Source organism: Lathamus discolor, chromosome 6, assembly GCF_037157495.1.
Source record: "Lathamus discolor isolate bLatDis1 chromosome 6, bLatDis1.hap1, whole genome shotgun sequence".
In the NCBI taxonomy this organism is placed as follows: domain Eukaryota; kingdom Metazoa; phylum Chordata; class Aves; order Psittaciformes; family Psittacidae; genus Lathamus; species Lathamus discolor.
Genome location: NC_088889.1, coordinates 26,579,480 through 26,601,099, shown reverse-complemented (window position 1 = coordinate 26,601,099; position 21,620 = coordinate 26,579,480). Strand labels below are relative to the sequence as shown.

Here is a 21,620-nt window from a genome sequence, read left to right as displayed (position 1 = left end):
ATCACTGGAAAGGTCTGTATTTACCAGTGTTGAGTAAGTAAGTAACATCTAAGCCCACTGTAGATTTTGTTTCAGAAAGGTATGGATGACTCCTGTATCCAGTGTAGTTTAATCTGTGGCAAAAGATCTGCTATGTAACCATAAGCACACAGCAGCAAATATCTTCCCAAATGATACCTTGCAAATGACTAGTAACAGAGCAATCACTGACTGAAGTCAGTGGAAGGAAGGAAGAGCAGTTCGGGTAAATGTCTCTTCTGTATTTGGCAAAAAGGTAAAGAATTCTGTATGGTCTTAATTTAAATAAGTTTATCTACCTTACTACTTTTCACATTGGCTGTCATAGTAGTAGTAAAAACCAGGCAGATACTATTACCTGGCTGTCAGGAGAACAAGGTGGGTTTTGGAGGTGAACTTCAACGAGTATTTTGAAATCTGGTTCTACTCCTCTGCCAGTGTTGCTCTGAGCCAGACAACACTCTGCTGGCATCGCAGCATTCATATCCTGGGTTCAAAGAGACGCAAAATATGAATTCATCTGAACTCTCAGGAGTAAATTCAATAGTAAGCCGAGCTGCAGTCGTGCAGCAAGAAAGGCTGAGAATGTACATTTTCTGTCCTGAACTTCCCAATCCTTGGAGCAGAGAACTTTATCTTTTGCACCTTAAAAAAGAAATTATTATTTGCCACAATGTAGCAACTACATGGGATGATTAAAGGGAGGAAAGTTGAGACACACTGTGCACAAAAACAGTGAGTGCATGGGACACAGTGCTTCCTGCAGGATTGCCCATGGGATTGCACAGCTGCTAGCACTGGACAGAAGGGCCAAAATCCTTGAACAGCAATTGCTCCTTGGATTCCACCTAGACAGTGGTTTTGCCTAGGAGAGGAGGAAATGCATAGTAAAACCAGTCCTGAAATTTGCATTTTCGCTGGAGATGGATGAAGTGCAGTGCTCATGTCCCAGATCCCCACTAGTTCCATATAGACCTTTAGACAGGGGGTGAGATCTCAGACTGTAGATTCTCCAGGAGAGGTACTAATTTAATCACCATCTGCACTTAACCAGTAGCACACAACAGATGGAGACATTAAACAATAAAATTAAGAGCTCTTTATTTAGAAATGCATTTTATTGGTAAATTCAGAGTGCTCCAGGATACGCAGCCCTCTGGCTGTGTGCTGCCCAAGGCATTTCCCAGCACAAGGGATGCCTGTGCTATGCCTTCTTCCTGTCCTAACAGTCTATACAACGCTGGGCCTCGAGGGAGAGCAGTAAATGTTTTCAGACCTAAATAGCTATGCAAAGATAAGCAAAAGAGCAGGAGTTTGGACTAACCCTACATCCCATCAGTTGCAAATCACATTGTAACTTCACAGCGGTTAACAGCTGCCAGCACTCTGCTCCTCTGTTCGGCTTCCTAGTCTCTGTGTTCATGAGAATGTGCAGGTTGGGAAAGTGTCCACGCGATGGCAGTTCAGTTCCCGGCAGAGAGGTGACAGACGACGAAGTTCAGCTTCTTTAGTGCAGCCTGGGGCTCCCAGGCAGGCAAACATGACAGCCACTTGGTACCGTGTCCTTCACTCAAGGGTATAGAAACACGTAACAACACACACACAAAAGGTTGTATTAAAGCTCATTAGAACACAAACAAAAGATTTTATTAAAGCTTATCTTTATGGCCTGAAATACAAGGTAATTTGTGTAGTCTACCAAGGCTGAATACTCCGGGAAGGTAAGTTATCAGCTGATAATTATATTTGCATGAGAAGCTTTATTCTGAGAGCTTGCCTGACCCACTCAGGGATCAGAACTGTATCACATGGCCTCTCTATCCCATCAAAATATACAAAATGCCAAATACTTTTATCGCCATCACGTAAGCTGCTCACAAACAAGGTACAAGCAGGAATTTTCCGCAGGAATTATTCTGAGAGTGATTTCAAATGAAAGAACACCTTATAAATAGTTATGATCTATTCTTGATTTACGCTGAAAAGAGCACTGATGAAACTCAGAAAATCAGTGTTTCATCAGGAAGATAATTGAGTGGCTTTAAAAATGTGGTAACATCAGTTTGCTTTTCTTTTTAGCACTTCCTCTGGGTGATGCTATTTTTGTGATTAGCTGTATTTCCTAGTGATGGGTATTCATATCATGATATCATGATATATATTGCCTGACCAATAGGAAGGAATGATTGATTTTTTTTCTGAAGAGGTTGTAAAAACCCAGCCTTAACAAGCAAAAACCCCCAACCCCCCCAGAAAACCCCTCAAACCTCTACTTTCAATTAAGGTAAACAGAAACAATATTTAGATAGTATTTTTGGTCTTTGAGAGTATAACAATGATGATGTAAGTTCCAGATTAAAAAAAAAATAGGTCTGTGTGAATGCATGTGTACCCTAACCAGAGGGGAAAATAATTTCAGGGTTGTTGCAGTTATTTTGAGCAAAAGAAGGAACTAGCAGTTCAAGAATAATCAGTGTTGAGATTAACAGAAAGCAAAACAATGTTTAAAATAAATACAACCATAAATGCTCCATTGTGTACTGACAGCTGGAGACTGGTTTCCAGCATTTTGCACCATTTGACCATTACCAAGAGTCAGTGATCTGCTAGTCTCAAACACAAGCAGAAACAACACAAGAAAACCAAAGAAAAACTGCAAAATGTGGCCATTTAGCACAGCCATTTCTTTCATTTGGAAATGGAAGCAATCTGACTCTTGGAGGTGTCTGGCAGATGATTGCTGCATCAGATGGACAAAACCGGGGGGGGGGCATAAGTTACATCCTCTTCCTCCTGCTGCAGAGAGGCATGGCCATATGGGAGCTGCCATGGGAGGGAAGCAGGGAAGTCACCCCACTGCAAATGACAGGTAAAAACTTCAGCAGCCTCGTATGGTGCTGCAAAACAAGTCAGAGACAGACAGGTGGCAAATAGACATTGATAAAACCCCAGGTAGCTTAGTATCCTGTGTCCAGCCAGTTGAGTAAAGCTTGTGCAGAGAAAGAGCAAGTGAATGGCGTTGTCCTGTGAAAGTCTGATAGGCAGGTGGTGTGCCTGCTCTTCTCTAAAAGGCATGATGGGGTTGAGGGCAGGATGGAAAGACAGGAGGATGCCCTGTGTGGTTTGTGTTCTCTCTTGGTCATCTTGGGCCATTTGGGGTCTTGCTGTTCCTTACCAGAAATCTCCAGAATGCAGAGCTCCTGCTGAGGCCAGTGACAACACCTGGATTCATCCCACATCACTTTCCTTGGCTCCTTGTGAGCCAATTTATTCATTTAGCATCCAGGACAGCTTGTCACCATGATTTCCTTCATCTAACAGTTTGTTGTAAAAAATATCTTCCTCTTTCCTGCTGCTATCATTTCAGTGACTGCCTCCTCGCTCTTGAACAATGCAAAGTAAGGTTCGGTTTGTCCCTGCCTATCTCCAGACCTCTGACAGTTTTCCAGACCCCTATCATAACCTTCTCCCTCATCATTTTGAGGCCTAATTTGTTCTGTCTCTATTTCTACACCTCTGCTGAGCTGGGAGGAAGAGCATGTATGGTATTCATACACAGTGGGTGTGCTCTGGCTTTATAGAGTCCTCTATGTACTGATACACTTGGGCATCTTGTTCACTCACACTCCTACCTCTAATCTCTGCCAATGCTCTGCTTGCTTCTTTCATCTGTTGTGAGCATTAAGCTGACATTTCCTGAATGAATGCCACCACTGAATACATATAACAGGTTTGGACTTACATACATTAATTTATTTTTGCCTGTGCATTACTTTTTATTTACCAGAAATGAATTTTCACCATTTTATGGCTTGGTACCTTGTGTCCTGCAATCCTTATGCAATTCGTGGCAGCTTTAGACCACCTGTTTTGAACAGAAGTGTATAAGCTCTCATTTCTGTGTCTGGATGATGAGCAAGTACATTGTATAACACAGGGCCCAAAGCAAACTGCTCTGAAAGTGTTCATCTATTGATTCCTGCGGGCATCAATAATATATTCCCCCTGCCTCTTCTATTTTAAGCAGTTAAAAGTCAACAAAAAGCCTTTGCCTTCCTTGTCCTGATTTGGCTTAGTTTGCCTAAGCCTTCATTAGTGAGACTTATTTAAAATGCTTCTGTAAACAAACATAAGAGGGTGCAGCACCCTTCCTGACCTGCTCATGCACTGGTACAAAGCACACCTCTACCCAGGAAAGCACACACGTGTGTGTATGTATATATATATATATACATTCATATAAATGCCTGTATATACCCCTCGCTGCCGAGCAGCTGCCCGTGCACCTGTAACCCCGGGCTCCCGGCGCAGCTCACCCCCAGCGCCGCCGCCGCCGGTCTCTTTAAGCGGGGCCGGCCCCGCCCGCAGCCGAGGTCTTTCCGCCCGTTCCGCTGCTCTGCGCAGGCCGCCCTCTGCCCGGGGACGCACGCACGGGCAGCCGGCGTTGGAAGCCGGGTCCCCGCCAGCAATGGAGGCGCTGAGGGCGGTGGCGGAGCTGCTGCTGGCGCTGTGCGTGCTGGCCTTCGGCCTGTACTGCTGCTATGTGAAGTACATCCACGTGAAGTACGACCACATCCCCAGCGGCCCGCGGGCGAGGTAAGGAGCGGGCAGGCGGTGCGGTGCGGCGCGGGGGGGATTTTGAGCCGTCTGCAGGGCGAGTCCGTCTGCCGGCGTTAGCCCCGACGGCCGCCCCGTGACCGCGCACGGCGCAGACGTGGCACCTTGGCCGCTCCCTCTGCCGGAGCCGTGAGACTGTGTCAGCGCAGAACATAAACGCTCCAGGCTGTGACCTGCGGGGTGAGCGGGCCGGGCCGTGCTGATGTGCGAACGGGCAACGGCGAGGAGGTCACGCCGCTGGCCCCTTTCCGGGAAGGGCTGGCACAGTAAGGCGCTGCCGGGGGCTCCTGCAGCGCTGCCTCGTTGGCTTGGGCTGGCGTGGTGGGGTGTGCTGACCTACGTCTCCTTGCCTGTAGTGGCATGAAGCGAGTGGCATAGTTGCCTGTCTCAGCGCCGCGGCTTGTTGGTGAGACCAAAGAGGGGCCTGACAGGCAGCACCGCCATGCAGGAGGGGCCCTGCGTTATCCCAGCCCAGCTTGCCTCCCTGCACGGCTCCAGCAGGCATGTTGATGCCAACTCCACCAGACACCTTCTTGTGGGCTTCCTATTCGACATAACCTGTGGGTGCACGTGCTCTCCATCACATGCCACAGGAAAAGACGCCACACCAGCACTTGTTTACACAGCCTACAGTTTGAATGGCCCTACAGGGACACCAGGCTTGGCTGCCTAACACTGAGAGCTTCAGTCTGCTTGTGGAATCAGGTCAAATACTTAAGGTCAAAGAGATGATGGATCTTATCATACCTGAACCTGCTTGTCCTTGGGTTCCTTTCAAGGTGTGAAGTAACACCCTAAAGTAATGGCAGCTTGAAGAACCCTGTGGCTGCGTTTCTGTCTCTTAAGAGTTTGAGGCTTGATCATGGAATCATAGAGTGTTAGGGTTGGAAATGACCTTAAGATCATTTGATTCCTACCCCCTGCCATGGGTAGCGACACCTCACACTAGACCATTTTGCCCAAGGCTCTCTCCAACCTGACCTTGCTCCAGGGATGGAGCATTTGCCATTTCTTTGGGCAACCCATTCCAGTGCCTCACCACCCTCACAGTAAAAAACTTCTTCCTTATATCCTGTCTAAACTTCCCTGTTTAAGTTTTAACCCATTACCCCTTGTCCTATCACTACAGTCCCTAATGAAGAGTCCTTCCCCAGCATCCCTATAGACCCCCTTCAGATACTGGAAGGCTGCTATGAGGTCCCCACGCAGCCTTCTCTTCTCCAGGCTGAACAGCCCCAACTTTCTCAGCCTCTCTTCATACGGGAGGCGCTCCAGTCCCCTGATCATCCTCGTAGCCCTCCTCTGGACTTGTTCCAACAGTTCCATGCCCTTTTTATGTTGAGGACACCAGAACTGCACGCAATAATCCAGGTGAGGTCTCCTTCTATCTGCTGGTCACGCTCCTTTTGATGCAGCCCAGGATACGGTTGGCTTTCTGGGCTGCAAGCACACACTGAAGCCGGTTCATGTTCATTTTCTCATCGACCAGCACCCCCAAGTCCTTCTCTGCAGGGCTGCTCTGAATCTCTTCTTTGCCCAGTCTGTAGCTGTGCCTGGGATTGCTCTGACCCAGGTGTAGGACCTTGCATTTGGCTTTGTTGAACTTTATGAGGTTGACACTGGCCCACCCCTCAAGCTTGTCACGGTCCCTCTGGATGGCATTCCTTCCCTCAGTTACAAGACAAACATTGACAAATGGGTAGGCCCAATGGAGGGCAGCCAGGATGCCCAGGAAACTGAGTGCTCAGCTTGCTTTGGGTGGAGAATCAGATGCTGAAGGGCAGAGTGATCCACTGGCCATTTTTAGCTAACTAATGTATGGTTATGGAAGTGTGAAGCCTGATACTCCTTGGAGTTCTGAAATGAAGGACAAAAGGCAATAGGCACAACTTTTTGGCAAAAAGTTGTCTCAAGGGAAATCCCAATTGCATGTAAGGCAAAACACTTTCACCATAAGGGTGAAACTGAGCCATGTACCACGTGTACCATAGCTCTGATGTTGACTGGCCTGGAGCAGGGAACTTGACTGGTTGCCTCCAGAGGTTCTTGCAAACCCAAATTACTCTGAAATGGGATTAATCCAAATCCAAACACTTCTCAGCTGGGACTGTATGTGGTAAACTGGAGAAGAGCAGCACCAGAAGCAACGGCTGGCTTGTGTCTAGATTGCTGACCACTGGTTGTGGTCAGCAGACCTGCTTCCCAATTAGCCAGTCCACAGCCTGTGTCCTTTTGAGGTGTTATGTCCCAGATGCATGACTTTCCCTTTTTCCTTTATCAAAGGGCTTTTTATCAAAGGCTCCGGCCCTTTGATAAGAGCTTAAGAAAGCCTTATTTTCAGGGTGAAGTACAACAGAATCTTATCAAAACTTCAGACTTTGCCCAAAGTCTTACGGCTGCATGATAACAAGATTGTATTAATGCCCTATATTTCCTGGGCTGATTAATTTTATTGAAACTAGTACAGCACATCTCTAAAGGAGACCTGTGCAGGGCAGCCTGAATAAGTGAGTCCTGGTGGCATTTTGTACTTTTTACCCCATGAATGGCTCACCTGTGAAGACAGGAGGTCATCTCTTCAAAGGTTTGCTTCATATTGAAGATTAAATAGCAAGAAACGGGTAAAAAAGATTCTTTGCAAATACATGTTTTCAGTTGATAGTATCACATAGTTACGTATCCCAAACCAGGCCCTTATTTTTTTTTTCATGGCATGCAGTAAGTAATTGGGACTTCTCATTAGCAGATTAATGCTTTAGGCCTGTTGTAACACCTGACTTAATTGGGTAATGATGCTACAGCAGATGAAAAATATCTGAGGAGTCATGTGTTTCACAAGAGGAGCCATGAGTGGGACCTTGCCTCATGTGCTGCGGATAAAGTGCGTTTTGGAGCTTTAGCTAGTGAAGAACTCATCTGTTATATTTAGGGCTTTCATGTCTTTTTTGAGTCCAGTTACATCTGAGGAGTCAAACAAGTGGATGATTAAAAGTTTCTGTAGATGTTGGGGAACTTAGTTGAGTGTTTGCTATTTTAAACCCGTATTTTATTTTAACGTAAGAGCCTGCTTTTCCCCTATTGCTTGTTTATACTGAAAAGGGTGCTAGCATTGCTGCCTGTCTCAAACAAAAAACTGATCTTGAGCGTAGCTTGCTTCATGTAAGAGAGGAGTTAGGCCAAATTTTCCTTCAGAAGTATGCAAAGCTGGTGGGGTCTCTCCACTCGCAGCTGAAGGAAGGAATTGATCTCTAACTTTTAATACAGCTGTTGAATTTGAAGTGTTAACCTTTTTTAATTCAGTTTTGCAACTGAATATTGACCAGTGATTATCCTTTAATGCAGTAGCAAAAATCATCTTGTCCTGCATCTCTGCACTGGTCTTTCTTGCTTAATGAGTGCAGCAGCCTGAGCCCAGTTCGCTGCTTACTCACATGAGGGCTGGGCATTGGCACAGCTAGGTGTTACTTTCCTTTTTCTTTACGAGGAGGAAACCATGAGAACCACTGGCGTTGCATCACTGCACACAAAGGTTGCGATCCACACAAACCCTGTGTTTGCGTTCCTGTGACACTAAACCTTATTTTTTTGCAGCTTTTTATTTGGACATCTGCCGATCATATGGAGAATGCTGAGGAAAGAGGAGTTGGTGCATGATTTCTTCCTACAGTGGTAAGTTGAGACACATCAGTAATGTCGAATGGAATAGCCCTGTAGCACAAATTAAAAACTCAAGGCACAGATGCCCTGAATTACATATTTAGCATCATTCAGAAGGTTGGTAGAAGAGCTAGAGAGAGAGAGCATTCATCTTGCTCTCAATGGCTTTATGCGCTGAAGACTGCAGTAGCTCCCAGTACATGCTGCTTGGTCCTTTGAGGTTATTAGGTCTGAACTGTTACATGTTGGTTGTTTGTACCATAATTCTCTCCTATTTTCCTTTTTTCCCCCCCTTCTCTTCTTGTAGGGCAGAGAAATATGGGCCTGTTGTACGGCTTAATGCCTTTCACAGAGTCTCAGTAATGGTTCTGAGTCCTGAAGGAGTGAAGGTACTGCAAAATAAAGCTGAATCAACAGTGGGGATTGGCCTGTCCCTCCAGAAAGAGGGAGGTGGTGCCTGATGTTCAGGGCAGCACAGTGCAGCCGGTCTGTCCCTGCAGAGAGGGCAGCTCTGGCTGGATTAGTTCCAGATGCTCTGCTCACCTGGCTGTCGTGATTTATTTTCCTCAATTGGTTGATTTATTTTGTTACCTTTATTTAAACAGCCGACAGAGCAAGCATCCACCATTCCTGAAAAGCAAACTCTCTGCAAGAGCTTAATATCTCTAATGAGCAAGGCAGAAGGAACTGAATTTCTTCCTCCAAATCTTTGCAATAACCACAGAGTGAGATTTCGGGTCATTTGGCAAAAAGTACTAGAGGCATGCAACACAGAATCACAGAATCCCAAGGGTTGGAAGGGACCTCAAAAGATCATCTAGTCCAACCCCCCTGCAAGAGCAGGGTAACCTACAGTACATCACACAGGAACTTGTCCAGGCGGGCCTTGAATATCTCCAGTGTAGGAGACTCCACAACCCCCCTGGGCAACCTGTTCCAGTGCTCTGTCACTCTTACAGTAAAGAAGTTCTTCCTGATGTTAACGTGGAACTTCCTATGTTCCAGTTTACACCCATTGCCCCTTGTCCTATCACTGGATATCACTGAAAAAAGCCTAGCTCCATCATCCTGACACCTACCCTTTACATATTTGTAAACATTGATGAGGTCACCCCTCAGTCTCCTCTTCTCCAAGCTAAAGAGACCCAGCTCCCTCAGCCTCTCCTCATAAGGGAGATGTTCCACTCCCTTAATCATCTTTGTGGCTCTGCGCTGGACTCCTTCAAGCAATTCCCTGTCCTTCTTGAACAGAGGGGCCCAGAACTGGACGCAATATTCCAGATGCGGCCTCACCAAGGCTGAGTAGAGGGGGAGGAGAACCTCTCTTGACCTACTAACCACTCCCTTTCTAATGCACCCTAAGATGCCATTTGCCTTCTTGGCCACAAGAGCACATTGCTGGCTCATGGTCATCCTCCTATCCACCAGGACCCCCAGGTCCCTTTCCCCTTCACTACTTTCCAGCAGGTCAACCCCCAACCTGTACTGGTACATGGGGTTGTTCTTCCCCAGATGCAAGACTCTACACTTGCCCTTGTTAAATTTCATCAAGTTTCTCCCCGCCCAACTCTCCAGCCTGTCCAGGTCTCGCTGAATGGCAGCACAGTCCTCTGGTGTGTCAGCCACTCCTCCCAGTTTTGTGTCATCAGCAAACTTGCTGAGGGTGCACTCAGTTCCCTCATCCAGGTCATTGATGAAACACACGAGCTAGTGGCACAGGAACTGGGAAATCAGGGCACACCAAATAATTTTGTAGTCTTTAGCCTATTGCTACAGGAGGGAAACAGTGAACATGTTAGCAGCTTTTTATGTTTTGTCTGAGAAATGGATCACAGTCAGTATTCACTGACCTGAGATTTGATTTTAGGAGTTCTTGATGTCACCACAGTACCCAAAGGATCGATTCGTGTATGGTCGTATGTCCAACATATTTGGTGAGAGGTAAGTGAAATCCATCTAAAGCCATAGTGATCTGAAAATTGCAAGATTAGTAGAGTTGCAGGCATGACACTTCTTTTGACTCAGACCATTTACTTTTGTGGGGATTAATGACTAATTCCAGACATACCTAAGAGCGTGTACCTGTTAAATCATGTGCTAAGTCATATGTCTTCCCAGGCAGGGAGGAGGTTATGCTGGATTTCTTTTACCTTGATTGTACTTTTTCCCCCTGTGCGTCTTCAGTTAGTCTCAGAACAGTTAGCTCAAGACCATCTTTAGAGCACTGAATTATTCCTTAATGCATGGGAGTTTCCAGCTCCTATGTCCAATAATAAAAAAGGGGATTTTCTCTTAGGCTGAAGCTTTTAAATGTGTAATAATCCAGTCATTACCTTAATTATTTGCGTAGCAGTTGTAATGAACCAGCATCTTTTTGGACTCGGCAGTCCATACCTACCAGGCAAAACATATCTGCAGTTCAGTCATCGCCCACAGTGATGCAGTGACTGTGTACTTGGAGCAGCACGGTGCCCCCTGTAAGTGGGAAAAATACAAGGAAGGAGATGTGTAAGACTTATCCTTGTGGCTGCATGGGGCTTGGCTGGCTCCCTTGGTGAAAACTGTTCCTGTCCTTGTTTTCCTAAATGCTAGGTTCATAGGGAATGGCTTGGTAACTGTTTGCAACCATGAGCATTGGCACAAGCAGCGGAAGATAATGGATCCAGCCTTCAGCCGAACGTAAGGCAAATATTTCTGGGATGATCTAGCTGTAATTTCTGCGGTATTTTCATTATTCTTTCCATCATTGACCCATTATTTGATATTTAGAAAGAGGTAAAAAACCCCAAACTTTTTATGCCAAAATCACGTTTTACTTACGAGTCCAACACACCATTTCCATGACTAGCATAATGTGACCAGCCTTGCCATGGGGTGGTGGCAACCATATAAGCTCAATGATGGCAGAAAGATCCCAGGCTTGTGTGTCCAGGAGTGTGGTGATGGCTGCTTTATCCTATTGGAGAACAGACCTCAGCATCTTAGCATTCACCTAATTGATAGGCAGGGGATTGTTCTGGTTTGTTGTATTGCGTTTAGGGTATGAAGTTAAAGTCTATTTGCTTTTGCATGCACAGGTCCAAAGCGCTTTGCCATGACAGCTGTTGTTCACATGGTAGGGTGGAGCAGGGCTGCTGTAAGAAGAATTTAACTAATTTTATCTGTTTACTTTTTAAAGTATTAAGGCAAAAGTATTATTATTAATAATAACATCTTTATGCTTTTCTATGGAAAGTAATGAAGATAATTTTGCCTGAGCAAAGATGTCCTCTCCAGAGCCCCCATCACTCATTCTTATTCATTGTTCAGCTACCTGATGGGTCTGATGGAAACTTTTAATGAAAAAGCAGAGGAGCTGATGGAGAAGCTAGAGGAAAAGGCAGATGGAAAAAAAGAGTTTAGCATGCTGACAATGATGAACCGGGTGACTATGGATGTCATTGCAAAGGTACCAGCTGTCCGCTTTCTTCTTTCCTCTGCAGTTGGCAGGAAGATATAGAAGTAAGGGGTACCAGCAGCAGAACAGAGTTAGGAACTGGAGCCAGGGAACAAGACCTTTCTTCAGCAGTGTGAGAAGAACCGAAGGACTAATTGTGTCATAGAATCAGCTAGGTTGGAAAAAAACTTTAAGATCATCAAGTCCAGCTGTTACCCCAGGACTGCCAACTCCACCACTAAACCGTGTCACTAAAGGCCTCATCTAGATGGGTTTTGAACACTTCTAGAGAAGGTGATTCCACCACTTCCCTGGGCAGCCTCTTCCAATGCTTGACAATCCTTTAGGTGAAGAATTTTTTCCTAATACCTAGTCTAAGCTTCCCCATGCGCAGCTTGAGGCTGTTTCCTCTTGTCCTGTCTGTCACTTCATTTTGGGCTGACCCATAGGAAGGGACAGTTAGGGAAGGGACTGCACAGCCTAAGTGTGGCCTGCAGGACAGGGATCATTTGCAAAAGCCCTTACAGCCTCATAACTCACATCCCTCTGTGGCAGAAGGGGCACACTAGTGCTCATTCATGTGTGGATGTTGCATTGTTGCCTTTATATGTCGGCATGAAGTCTGCCTTACATGGGCTTTTCCCTTCTTTATGCAAACAATTTGGATGAAGGGAGAGTAATAGTAAATTATTAATCCTCCAAATAAGGAGGAAGTAAAATGTAGATACTGCCCTTCCCTTGCAGCCTCCTTCAAGGCAAGGTCTACTCTGAGGTATCTAAAGGATAAAAGGCAGTGGAGTGAGGCAGTTCTTCTCTTTCACTTCAGCCATAGGGAGCCAGGAGGATGCAGTGAGTTGCCTTTTTTTCTCTTCCACTCCTCAGGCAGCCTTTGGCTTGGAATTAAATGCACTGAGCGATGACCAGACGCCGTTTCCGCATGCTGTGACTATGGTTTTGGAGGGAATGACCAAGATGCGTATCCCCTTCTTGCGGGTCTGTACGCTCCTCGCTTCAGTCCTCTCCCTTTGTGTCCACATGGACCCTCTGCTCCTGCATGAGTTAGTGGGCTAGAGCTGTGCAAGGCCCATATACAATGGGGAAAGTCATCAGTATCTCTTCCCCTCCAATGTGCATTAAGATAAAATTCAGTAATGCTTTATAACACTTGCAAAACTTACATGTAATGCTTCCTTTCTGCCTTTTCTCCACCCTGCATGTGTCATCATCTCATATGGCTTTACACTTTTACAGCCATCACTACAAAAATTGTGGGTTTTGCCATTTTCCCAAGAAGGATGGCAGCCATCACTCAAGGTGGAAGAAATCTGAACAGTCTTAAAAGTCATATTTTTGACCTAATTTCGTATACTAGGAAATTATGGATGTAATATGAAATATTTAAGTTGAAAATCATTCCAGTTTCTCACAAAAACTGTAGTTCAGGCTTTTAGAGCTCCGGTTTTCCTTTTTGGGTCCAGAGGTGAGATTCTGTATTGCATGCTGCAGTTTTTTCCATGGAAAGGTGAGGAATTTTGCTTACTGAGCCCAAAACATAAGCTCTGACAAAGCAGAACATCAGCATGCAGTGATGGAAATGTTTCTCACATCAGCCCAAACCCTCTACCTTGGGCTGTTCACTTTGTTCTGTGGAGAGCAGATTTGTGACAAGTGTAGCTCAGCAGAAAACAAGGTGCTTGCTTGAAAAATAACACTGACAACATATTTTACCAACAAAAGGAATAAAATGACTGAAGAAATTCTGTATTCAGTACATGCCAGGCAAACAGAAGCTGGTAAAGGAGGTCCAGGAGAGTGTGAGGCTGCTGCGGCGTGTGGGGAAGGAGTGCCTTGAGCAGAGGAGAGAGGCCATCCAGAGTGGGAAGGAAGACACGCTGGATATTCTTACACAGATACTGAAAGGAGATGGTAGGGAACACATTGCTGTTTGAGTGAATTTCTCTGTGTTATGATTTGCCATGAGATTCAGGAGGGATTGTTTCGGCGGCCTGAACTTTGTGAACTTTGGCCCTTCTGTAATGTGTTTTTCACACTGAAGATGGTGAGAGTTGTTTTGGAATTTCTGTTTATGTTGGATCAAATATTGATTGCAGCTCAGCGCCCAGTTGAATGTTCAGCATCCTCTCCCAATGCTACCTCAGACAAAATGTGCGAAATGGGGCAGAGCAGTCTGGCTGTTCCAGATGGTGCATGGTGGTATTTTCTAATCTTGTTTGCTTTTCTCTCCTGACAGCTCTGGAGGAAACTAGAGATGATGAAAATATTCTGGATAACTTTATCACTTTCTTTGTTGCAGGTTGGTATTTAACGCTTGGATATGTTGCGTGGGAATCTGTACTCGTTTTAGGGCTCTCTTACAGGGCCATGATTAACATACTTGCTTGCTCTGTGTGATGCTGCTGTAATAAGGAGTCACTTGATTGGAAGACAGCAGTATTACACTGGCATAGGACCAGCTGGGCAAGGTCTGAAGAGAAATAAATTTCTCATAGGCAAATGCAACGTTATCCCCCTTCAGTCATATCAACATAGCAAATAAAGCCAGGCCAATGGTTTCCAGCCTGCAGTGCAGAGGGCACCACTGCTTCCTGGGGTGCAGTGCTATTCCTTATGGGGTTCTGCACTTCCTCCCTGATGCTGCTAAATCTGTAACATGTTCCATGAGTCTTCATGTCACCCCACCCACATGATTAAACACAGTTCTTGCCTTAAGAACATTAGTCAACACTTGGTAGGAGAAGGCACTGTCAGGCCTGTCAGAAAAAGCGGTGGCTGAGATGAACACATGAGGTAAACAACTTGGAAAGATCAACCTTGCAAGTCAGTAGGATTTAGGTTCCTAAGAAGGTGAGGTCCGTACACTGTTCTTCTGCAAGAAAAACATTATTGCAACAAAGACATCTTCGTAGAAGTCTGTTTTAAAATAGTACATATGTCCATCCATTAAAAAATGGAAACTATCCTCATAAATCAGACATTTCAAGGAAAGATGGTTAGAACTCAGTTTTCCCTCAGAACCAGTAAATCCTTGCATCATGGCAGAGTGGTGTGTCCCATGATGTGGCAAGGCAAATACTGAACCTCACTGGCTTGTCTGTTAAGGAACTCATGACCAGTAGGTGCCATATGCAGGCACTGAGCTGAGCAAGATAGCTCTTGTCTTTACCAGCTACATCTTGTTCTTGGCATTGCTGGAAGCTCCTTATATAAGATTTATAACCTTTTTAGTATTTCTTTTAATTTCTAGCGTACTTGAAATAAAACATCTGGGGCCTGACATTTAAAGATTCCTGTTGACAAATCACACTAACAAACCATCTTTCTGTCATTATATTATTTCATACTAACAATGAAACTTATTTTTGGTGTCATTAGGTCATGAAACTACTGCCAATCAGTTGTCATTTACCGTAATGGCACTGGCTCAGCATCCTGAAATACTGGAAAGGTACGTGTGCTCCAGCTTGCTGTTAATTTCAGGGTGAACTTACTGATAAGGATTATTAAAAAGCTAAGATAAATTCCCAGTAAATTCTAGCCTCACTTCCAAAATAAACAGTTTCATTGTCTCTGTATATTTAAAATATAAAAAAATAAGCTTAAGAGGAGTTATTTCAAGTCTATCTAGCTGGTGAGGCTTTTTATTTCAAAGCCTTTATACATACTGGTCCTGAATCTTACCTGATTTGCTTGTGCTGTACACCCACTGCTGGTATCAGCCCATTGCTGATAAGAGGCACAAGTTCAGGCAGGCTGGCTAGGAATCAGTAGGCATTTAGCCTGAGGATGGGAGTCAAAGTCCAACTCAGTGTCTGGGAAGTTACAAATGTAATTGTCAACTTGCCTAGCAAGAAGTGGGTGTCTGCAGCTAACCATTTTTAATTGAACTGCAGGCTTCAGGCCGAAGTGGATGATGTTCTTGGTGCTAAGAGAGACCTTGACTATGAGGATCTTGGCAAACTCACCTACTTATCGCAGGTACTGCAGGAGTGAGGTAAATTACCAGTTGTAGCTGGTTTTTAGCACCTCTGCCATGTTGTGGAGAAGCCCCACACTTTTAACATTTTAGGGACAATGTCAGATTTGATCCTGATGGTGTTTGTCCAAAGAGAGTCAGCAAGCAGGTGCCGTGAGCCATTTGCAGCAGCCCAGGCTTGATGGGAAGGATGCTCTTCAAATTGTTTTCCCAAATCCCACACAATTCCTTCACTGCTTTCCTTAATTATGAGCAAGCTGGAAGCTAGAGTGGAGTTGCTTAATCCCTACCTGTTTACTCAGTCGTATTTAAAGAAGGGTTTGCAACTCTGAGCCCAACCTGTGTATGAATCCCACACACTTCCCAAAATCACAGCTCTATTTTTGTTTGATTATTGCTAAAGCATTTCCAGCTATGATCTCACCATGCACCATAAACTCAACGGGATTTGAGGACGTCCAGAAATAGAGGGTAGTTTTTGTAATTCGTTTTTTATTACTCAGTCTTGAAACCCTCTTCAGTCACTTGGGGGGTTGGGATTGAATAAAAGAGAGTTTGGTCCTAAGAAAGAGGTCTTGTGTATAGAAATGCTAGTTGGTAATGAGCTGCAAAGCCAGGGCTTGGCTACTCGCCAGTGTTTGTATTACATATCCTTTTTTACAAGAAGGGGGATACCAGTAGCCCTCAGGAGAGGCTGAATTGCAGCCATGACAGCTATTCTTCTGCTTAGATTTCCATGTGATTTTAGTATTGTGTTATGATTGCTTTTCTCTTAAACTGCCCTGCTGAGGAGATATGATGCTGTTTTACCATTTGGTGTATCCTGTTCAACAAATCACTGTGCTTTGATAGTAGGTACCTTTCAAAGGTGTATTTCTCCTAAGAAAAAGGCATCTCTGTGTGATTACAGAAATCAACAGGTTTCCTTAGGCTTCTCCAAACACCATCACAATTATACCGCTCCAATTGGGATGAGGTATCTATGCCTTTCAGTTTTGAGACAGCTCATATGACAGCCTCTCAAAGCAGATTATATAATGAGCAAGCTTGGATCTATGCAACCAACATCACAGTCATCTTTGGTCAGAGCTTGTCCATCACTGAAGTATCAGAGACCATGGGACTCCTCTCCTGCCGCTCAGGCAATTCTGAATCCTTTTGTCCATGCTTTTTTTTTTCATTAATCCACTCATGCATACACACTGTTAATTGCATTTTCAGTGCGATGCTAATGTGTGCTGTTAATTAGGTCTCACTTTGATGAAATAAGGCATTCTTACAGCTCACCGCCACCAAAAGAAATGGTCTCACTCCATTTATTTTAACTCGCTGTTCCCTATTCATTTTCCTTTGCCAAGTTGCTTTGTCATTTTGGTGTTGTGACCTGGCTCAGCTCCCTGAGCAGCAGAAGCAGGACAAAGGTGGGAGCAGTGCTGAGAGTGGGAAGGAGGTGGGAGCAACCAGTCGTCCTCATGGCAGCTAGCACCAGGAACAGCTCATCAGGAGCATGAGACATCACTCTCAGATACTTTCTTTGATTTTGCTTCACAGTACTTTTTCACATAGTTGTTGACTTGAGGTGTTAGATCAGTTCAGTGCATGGGATCTCTTGTGGTTCTACTTTTTTTCTCTGTGTTTTACCAGTTGTAAGAAAGAACCAGGCCTGAAAGAGCTGACTTAGCCGTATATTTTGCCCACAGGTGTCCAGGGCAGGTACATCAGCATCTATTCCACAAGCCAGAGCTCCCATTTAGCCGAAGTGAAAGGTCATAGGGAAGTAATTAGTTTTATTTCTGCTTCCTACACTGTATTAACTAACTGACCTTTTGTGCTTTTCACTGATGCAGGTTTTGAAGGAATCGCTGCGGCTGTACCCACCTGTCCCAGGGACACTGCGCTGGATAGACAAGGAGCATGTCATTGATGGCATCAGGATTCCTGCAAAAACAACGCTCTTTGTGAGTTCCATCCACCATCAGCAGCTCTTAGCTGCTGCAGTTGATCCAAATGTGATGGATTTGTGTATCAGGGAGCAAAAATCCTCCCTGAGCATATTTCTACCAGCCTCTCTAAAATATTGTCCAAAACTGGGTTAAGAATTTGGATTCCTTTTGTCTGGGGTATGGAAGGAAGTTATGATTTTGTACACATGACAGTGAAAAGGCATTTTCAGTGTTCTGCTCCTAACATAAACTCTTTCTTGACAGTTCAGCACTTACATAATGGGAAGGATGGAAAAGTATTTCAAGGATCCACTCACTTTCAATCCAGACCGATTTAGCAAAGATGCACCTAAGTGAGTTTCTTTTTACTCCCAGGTTATTAAATATGTAATAAGGAACCATTAAAGGAAGAGATTTCAAGGGGGAGGGAGAGAGGAATAAAACTGTTTTTCCATTCCCCTATGAGTATTGCTAAATCCTTATCCAAATGCAAATAGAGAGTCATAATGTGCAGCTTTTGTTCAGAAGTTCTTTAGACCACATGATATTGTCTAAAAAAGACCAATTCTAATGTTGTTTAATGTATATATTGAGGCCAAAGCTTTGGGTCAATACGAGGTTGAATATTTTGCCAATACAAGCATTTAATGTGTGGTAGCCCTGGCTCCAGGATGCTTGATAACGTTAGAGAGGGGACAAGAGGCTGACGGACAGAAGATGCTGTTCAGACGCAGGACAGGCAACCTAATCAGTAATCTAATCAGTAGTCAGGAGTGCAGTAGGAGGGACCAGTGACCTAAACAGATGGTGCTGATCCCTACATCTAGCTACTTTATTAGCCATGGATTTTGCTTCAGCTTAGTCTGGTCTCCTGAACCAAATGCCCCCTCACTCACATGGTTCAGAGCTGCCCTAAGGAGCAATAACTGGGTGGACTGTTATGTCCTCATGATGGACTGGAGAGCTTTGACATTCAGCTTTGGAGTAAGGTTTGCACATATCAGAACAGCTGTGGGAGCTAAGCCATGTACATGACAAGGAAACTTGTTGCAGAGCTGTACGGCTGCACTGAAGCAAAACGATGAGAATTTGGAGATTTTCTTAACTGTGCTAGATGGGTTGGTATTTAGACCATTTCCTTGCTGCAGTGATCAAATATTCACTTGTTGCCTTGTACGCTGTCGAGGTGACAGTTTTGAACATTTTTGGTTTTTTGGTTTTTGTTTTTTTTTTGCAGGCCATATTATTGCTATTTTCCATTCTCTCTGGGACCCCGGTCTTGCATCGGGCAGGCGTTTGCACAGGTAAGGCCTGGAATGACACTTCATTAGTGAGCATTGGGTCAGCTCAGGGTGTGCTGGCTGCAGCTGGTAGTGATGGTACCAAAGGCGACACTGATGGTGCACTGACCCTCTTTCCTCTAGAGGGAAGATCACCACCATGCCCATGACCAGGCATGTCTCTCAAATGCTATCAGACATACATGTATCAAACTGGTCCCATATCACTCCTGCACTCATTAGACCAAGGTGTCTGCAGGGGAGAGGGCAGCAGGCTGTTTTCCCTCTGAACTGTCCTGGATCACCCTGCTTGAATCCAACCCCCTTGATGGGAATTGCATTCAGCATCCCGTTGCCAGCCAGGGTCAGACACACTGGGGATGTGCAAGGGCTTAAGGGCCATCCCATGAGTGCAGCTGGCAGAGTCAAGGCAGGGAAAACATCAGCTGGCAGAAGGGCACAAGCCAGAATTGGCACTTAGGAGGTGAGGAGGGGGCTGCTTGGATGGGAGGAACAACTTAATGAAGTAATGAGCATGGCAGGAAGCATTTCAGAAGAACAGCAGTAAGAGGCTGGCTCTTCAGGTCTGTGCTGTTGAGTTCATCTAAGCAACAGAGCTCAAGATCTTCAGGTTAAAGTGCTTAGTTTTACACTCTGATTTCTAATACGGGGTTAACGCATGAACACAAGGACTGATCTTAGTGCCTGTCAGTGGTCCTCTAATCCAGGAGGCCCCAGGTGGCTCTTCTTCCTGCTCAAACTCAGCCAGCTGCATTAACAGAGTAACATTTAATTTTTAAATCTCTGTATTGACAGAGCAGCATGACATAATACACTGACTGTAAGAAGCTCTAGTCCAAGCTGTATTTGCTGTCACTGATAATGAGTTTGCTTTTCTTAACAGATGGAGGCAAAAGTGGTGATGGCAAAACTGCTGCAGAGGTTTGAATTCGAGCTGGTACCAGGGCAGAGTTTTAAACTCTTTGATGCTGGAACCTTGAGGCCACTAGATGGAGTAATGTGTAAATTAAAGCCAAGGACCGTTGCAAGAAGCTGTCAGGAGTGACTACTCGAGGAGGGGAAGCATGACATGGTAATGTTAGTGTATCTTCTATTTTGAACATCTTCACACTAATCAAAGATTAGATTTTTCAGGTGCCTTCAGAGGGTTACTAGACTGAAATTTTTCTTAGCTTTCCTCATAATTTACTGAAGAAAAACATAGGAGTCACTCTAGTGAGCATTTTCAATCTGGAAGCGTACCGGGAACTGCAAAGCCTGTTATTTTGTTGGGGGACTGTTTGGTTCTGACCAGATTTGGAAAAGAATGCCCTTTCACTGGAGTTTCTCTGGAGATCCACACAAACCTGCACTCAATTCCCAGCTGATAGTTTCCACTAAACTTCCTTACAACACAACATGGTATAAGTAAGCCCTTGTTGGGGGAGTTTCCTACTTACACAATGAAATTGGAAAATCTTGTAGAGCACAAGATTTGGGCTGAACTTGGGAAGAAAATCTTGGAGATATTCTCTTGGTGAAAGCAATTTTCTGATCCCTACTCTAAATGAGAAAAACAATTAATAGGAGCAATCTGAAACTAAAATCAGAAACTGGGGGCACTACTTTCCCTGTTGCTACGGCCTCATTTTTATTCGGTCTCTTCTACCTTTCTTCCAGTATCATTAAGAGCATAGATTCCCAGTCCATGCTGCAGAAGGGTGCTCTTCTGCTTCCTCTCCACAGCTTGTTCTCATTCTCATGAGACACTGTTCCTTTTTATGAGGGGTCTTGCTTGGGTATGTTTTAACCTGGATCATTTTCCCTGTCTGATTTACCATGAAGCTACACCAGGACTTGGACGAGATGGTTTAATAGGTGCAGCAGGGTTTGTGGTAAGTGCCTGTAGCCAAATGCTGCTTAAAGTGACATTGCTGCTGAGGTGTGTCTATAATTTTAGCCACGGGCAGGAAAAGGTCCTGCACCCGCTTCTGCCAATGTGCCAAAATTGCCCACTGCATGTAGGCTCGCAGCCTACTTCTGCTAGGGAAAAAAAGCATCATGTGAAATTGCCACTTTCCATAAATATGTGGACACCTCATATGAGTTTGGGCCTCATCCATCATGAAATACAGGAAATTCAAGGCATTTGGTGCTGCCATTGTTGTTTCTTACCTTTTTGAATTGAAAGGGCAAGAACACAGTCTGTACACTGTCAAGTTTCCACACCAGGAGTCTAACGTCAAAGAGCTTTCCCTGTTGTACACCATCTCATTCAGTGCAGCAGTGGGATAGGAGGCCAAGCAGGGTGGTGTGGTTTTTGGTAATACAAGCAATGTTATATAATGTACTGATGTGATTTACACCCTGTGGTACCAATAGCTATATTGCTAGTGAAGGTTTAGTCCATCTATTAGCAGACCAGCTCTTCAAGCCCTTGTGCTGGACATATTCTTGTATCCTTCTAGACATTAATAAAAATGTAATTGGAAAACCTGATGACTTTTGTGCTGGATGTGTGTTCCTGGGAGCTGATGTGATCAAGAGCAGGATGCTCAACGCTCTTTGGTCTAGATGGGCTGGTGGTGTAACAAAAGGATGAATTGTGAGAATATGTCAAAGGGAGGGAAGGGTGCGGAGAAGCAATGTATGCTGTGAATAGCACACAGACAGCT

General features: G+C 44.8%; 1 protein-coding gene across 3 annotated transcripts; it reads left to right on the top strand.

Annotated features, from left to right (window-relative positions):
* Nucleotides 1-4,292: 4,292 nt before the first annotated feature.
* Nucleotides 4,293-21,444, top strand: LOC136017251 (cholesterol 24-hydroxylase). Of its 3 annotated transcripts, XM_065685379.1 has the most exons (15): nucleotides 4,317-4,614; nucleotides 8,227-8,304; nucleotides 8,600-8,681; nucleotides 10,160-10,233; nucleotides 10,885-10,971; nucleotides 11,602-11,740; nucleotides 12,611-12,721; nucleotides 13,498-13,654; nucleotides 13,980-14,042; nucleotides 15,122-15,194; nucleotides 15,640-15,724; nucleotides 17,570-17,680; nucleotides 17,930-18,018; nucleotides 18,903-18,969; nucleotides 19,850-21,444. In XM_065685379.1, the coding sequence occupies exons 1-15, from the start codon at nucleotides 4,487-4,489 to the stop codon at nucleotides 20,009-20,011; spliced, it is 1,506 nt and encodes a 501-aa protein (XP_065541451.1). In that variant the 5' UTR covers nucleotides 4,317-4,486; the 3' UTR covers nucleotides 20,012-21,444. The 3 variants fall into 3 exon arrangements, with proteins under 3 accessions (XP_065541452.1, XP_065541451.1, XP_065541453.1); XM_065685380.1 differs by lacking the exon at nucleotides 19,850-21,444 and having other exon boundaries at nucleotides 4,293-4,614; nucleotides 17,935-18,018; XM_065685381.1 differs by lacking the exons at nucleotides 4,317-4,614; nucleotides 8,600-8,681 and having other exon boundaries at nucleotides 8,225-8,304.
* The last annotated feature ends 176 nt before the right edge of the window (nucleotides 21,445-21,620 follow it).

What these genes read in the sequence shown, in the direction of transcription:
- LOC136017251 (XM_065685379.1), top strand. Translation starts at nt 4,487, where the DNA reads ATGGAGGCGCTGAGGGCGGTGGCGGAGCTGCTGCTGGCGCTGTGCGTG. An exon ending in TATCACTTTCTTTGTTGCAG is followed by an intron (nt 14,043 to 15,121) that starts GTTGGTATTTAA and finishes TGGTGTCATTAG; the next exon opens with GTCATGAAACTACTGCCAAT. An exon ending in AACTCACCTACTTATCGCAG is followed by an intron (nt 15,725 to 17,569) that starts GTACTGCAGGAG and finishes TCACTGATGCAG; the next exon opens with GTTTTGAAGGAATCGCTGCG.